Source organism: Austrofundulus limnaeus, unplaced genomic scaffold (genome assembly GCF_001266775.1).
Source record: "Austrofundulus limnaeus strain Quisiro unplaced genomic scaffold, Austrofundulus_limnaeus-1.0 Scaffold444, whole genome shotgun sequence".
NCBI lineage: Eukaryota > Metazoa > Chordata > Actinopteri > Cyprinodontiformes > Rivulidae > Austrofundulus > Austrofundulus limnaeus.
In genome coordinates, this window is record NW_013952846.1 from 404,836 (window position 1) to 407,286 (window position 2,451).

At 37.5% G+C, this 2,451-nt stretch overlaps 1 protein-coding gene across 1 annotated transcript in view; it reads left to right on the forward strand.

Annotated features, from left to right (window-relative positions):
• The window catches only part of hao1 (hydroxyacid oxidase (glycolate oxidase) 1), a gene marked incomplete in the record, with an annotated part of 19,282 nt that overhangs the window by 15,478 nt on the left and 1,353 nt on the right, over window positions 1–2,451 (forward strand). Inside the window, 2 exon segments of the mRNA XM_014024880.1 lie at window positions 1,211–1,369; window positions 1,513–1,582. Coding sequence (XP_013880334.1) covers window positions 1,211–1,369; window positions 1,513–1,582 — 229 coding nt within the window.

Below are 2,451 nucleotides of genomic sequence, written 5' to 3' on the forward strand. Positions count from 1 at the left end.
GTGTGTGTGTGTGTGTGTGTGTGTGTGTGTGTGTGTCTTTGTGCATGCATTTTTTATCTGCTGTCAGTATGTCCACATGGATGGGATAAGAATGCTTTTGGCCATGTCTGTGTGTCTGTCAGCAAAAGTAACTCATGAACCACTGGAGAAATGTTAATGAAAATAAAGTGAATTCAGTCAGATACTGTTCAGGAAACCCCAGACGTATGTTGGAGGTCACTGATAATCCTGGGGGGTGGCACATCAAAATAAAAATAAAAAATACTAGATTTCAGGGGATTTCTTTTGTTGAAATATATAGATAATTTAAGAAATACAGAAGTCACCTCCTGATACAAATACAGTTTTTTTTACAGTTATTGAAAAAAGGACTAAAGCCAAAAGAGCTTGTTTTTTAATTAATTAATTAATTTACCTTTATTTACCCAGGGTAATCTCATTGAGATCACAGATCTCTTTTACAAAAGAGCTTTGGGCCTGAAGGCAGCCTACATGTTTTTGGTCTGTGGGGGAAACCGAAGTAACCAGAGAAAACCGATTTGTTTTGATAAACATGAAGGAATTTATTGCCTCATCTGGTTTGTGATTGTTATTTTGTTAATAAAGGCGTTAAAATCAGTCTATTTTGAGTATTATTACTGTATTATTATTTTTATTTATATTTATTTTAAGTAATATTGTCAGGTGAGGTGGGTAGGCATTTGTCCAGTCTTCACATGTTTTCATACCACTTGAGTCACCCCAATTCAAGATGGCCACCATACATAATTAATCTTAATAAACACAGGAATGTTATTGGCTCAGACAGTTTTACAAATATTGGGCTAAACTGTTGTTTGGTAGTAGTTGAGAGTCATTAAAATCACCATCTCCAAGCATGTCATCATGCAACATCACATTATTTTCAAGGTTTGACTAAAACAGCTAAAACTTAGCTAATTCTCAACACAAGATGGCCTTAGTCTAAAACTCTGGTTTGAGAGGTGGCAAGCCTTTATTTGTTGTAGTTTTTATATAAAAGAAACAAAAAGAAAATGTTGCAGAAAACTGATCCACTTCAAATGCAGGGTAAAACTGTGCAGTGTCATAAAAGTGTTACGTTTTGTCATTTTTCCAATTTTCTATTCTCCAAATGGGTGAAGATGTGTCCAAAAAAATTTAATAAGTTTTCACAATAATGTGTTTTAAGTGTGTGCGTTTGTGTGTGCAGCTGGATGTGTTAGAGGAGGTAGTGAAGGCTGTTCAGGGTCGCTGTGATGTCTACATGGATGGAGGAGTGAGGCGAGGGACGGACATCCTAAAAGCTTTAGCTCTGGGAGCCAAAGCTGTCTTCATCGGCCGCCCCGTTTTATGGGGCCTCGCCTATCAGGTGAAGCTCCTCTTTGATTATTCTTCGGGCACTTTCATACATGTTGAAGCTTCCCAGCAAACTAGTCCAAAAACTTTCATGTGTTGTCTGAATGAGAAAAGAGTTGGAAATGAAACAAAATCATTTGTTTTATATGTGACCAGGGAGAAGGAGGTGTAACTGAGCTTCTGGAACTCCTCAGAGAGGAGCTGCGACTGGCTATGGCCTTGTCAGGTAACATGCACGTAACATAGATGGATAAATTAGTTGGAACCCTTACAGTGAAACAATAGGCTACTTCATTTAACTGAAAAAATCATTCAGTTAAAAGCAACTGTCTAATGTGTATTTACACGTCTTTAGTTATGATAGAATGAACAAAACATTCCTGAAATGGATGGATGGATGGATGGATGGATGGATGGATGGATGGATGGATGCATGGATGGATGGTTTTATAGATGGATGGGTGCATGTACTTGAAGGAAATTTTGTGACTGATTAACTAAATTTTAGATCCAGTCTTGTATTTCACACTTTTTGCAGCCATATGGTTTAAACAGAGGAACAGAGTCCGTGTGTCTTATCAATATGAGGCCATTCTGTCAGTAATATTAACAAAGTTGGTGATGTCCTAATGTCTGACGTTAAAGGTACCACCACCAGGGGTGTGACCAGGAAGACAGATGGAAGACATTAAGTTGATTCATCATTACCAAGGCCTTTTTCTCAGAGGCTGGCTGCTGTGGGCCTGATTGGAATTAGAGAGTTGGACTAAAGCCTTCTAGATGTGAATCAACTGGTTTTATGCAGACTTCCAATGTATTGATCATGATTTTGTTACAAATGGATGGATTGTGATCTCAGGGTAATAGGTCTGCCATATTTTATTTGTTGACCTATTACAAAATTCAACGTGACTTTTTTTTAAATATCTCTAATGTGGAGACTTGTTTCTCCTTCTGGACTCTATATCTTCTTGCCTTATGTCTGGATCCCTGTGGGTTTTCAATGCTTTTATGATTCTGTGGGGTTTGGTTTTGTTTAGTTAATTGTTTGGTTTCTTATGTTTGCATGTTTTAGCTTCAGCCTACTTCTTGTTT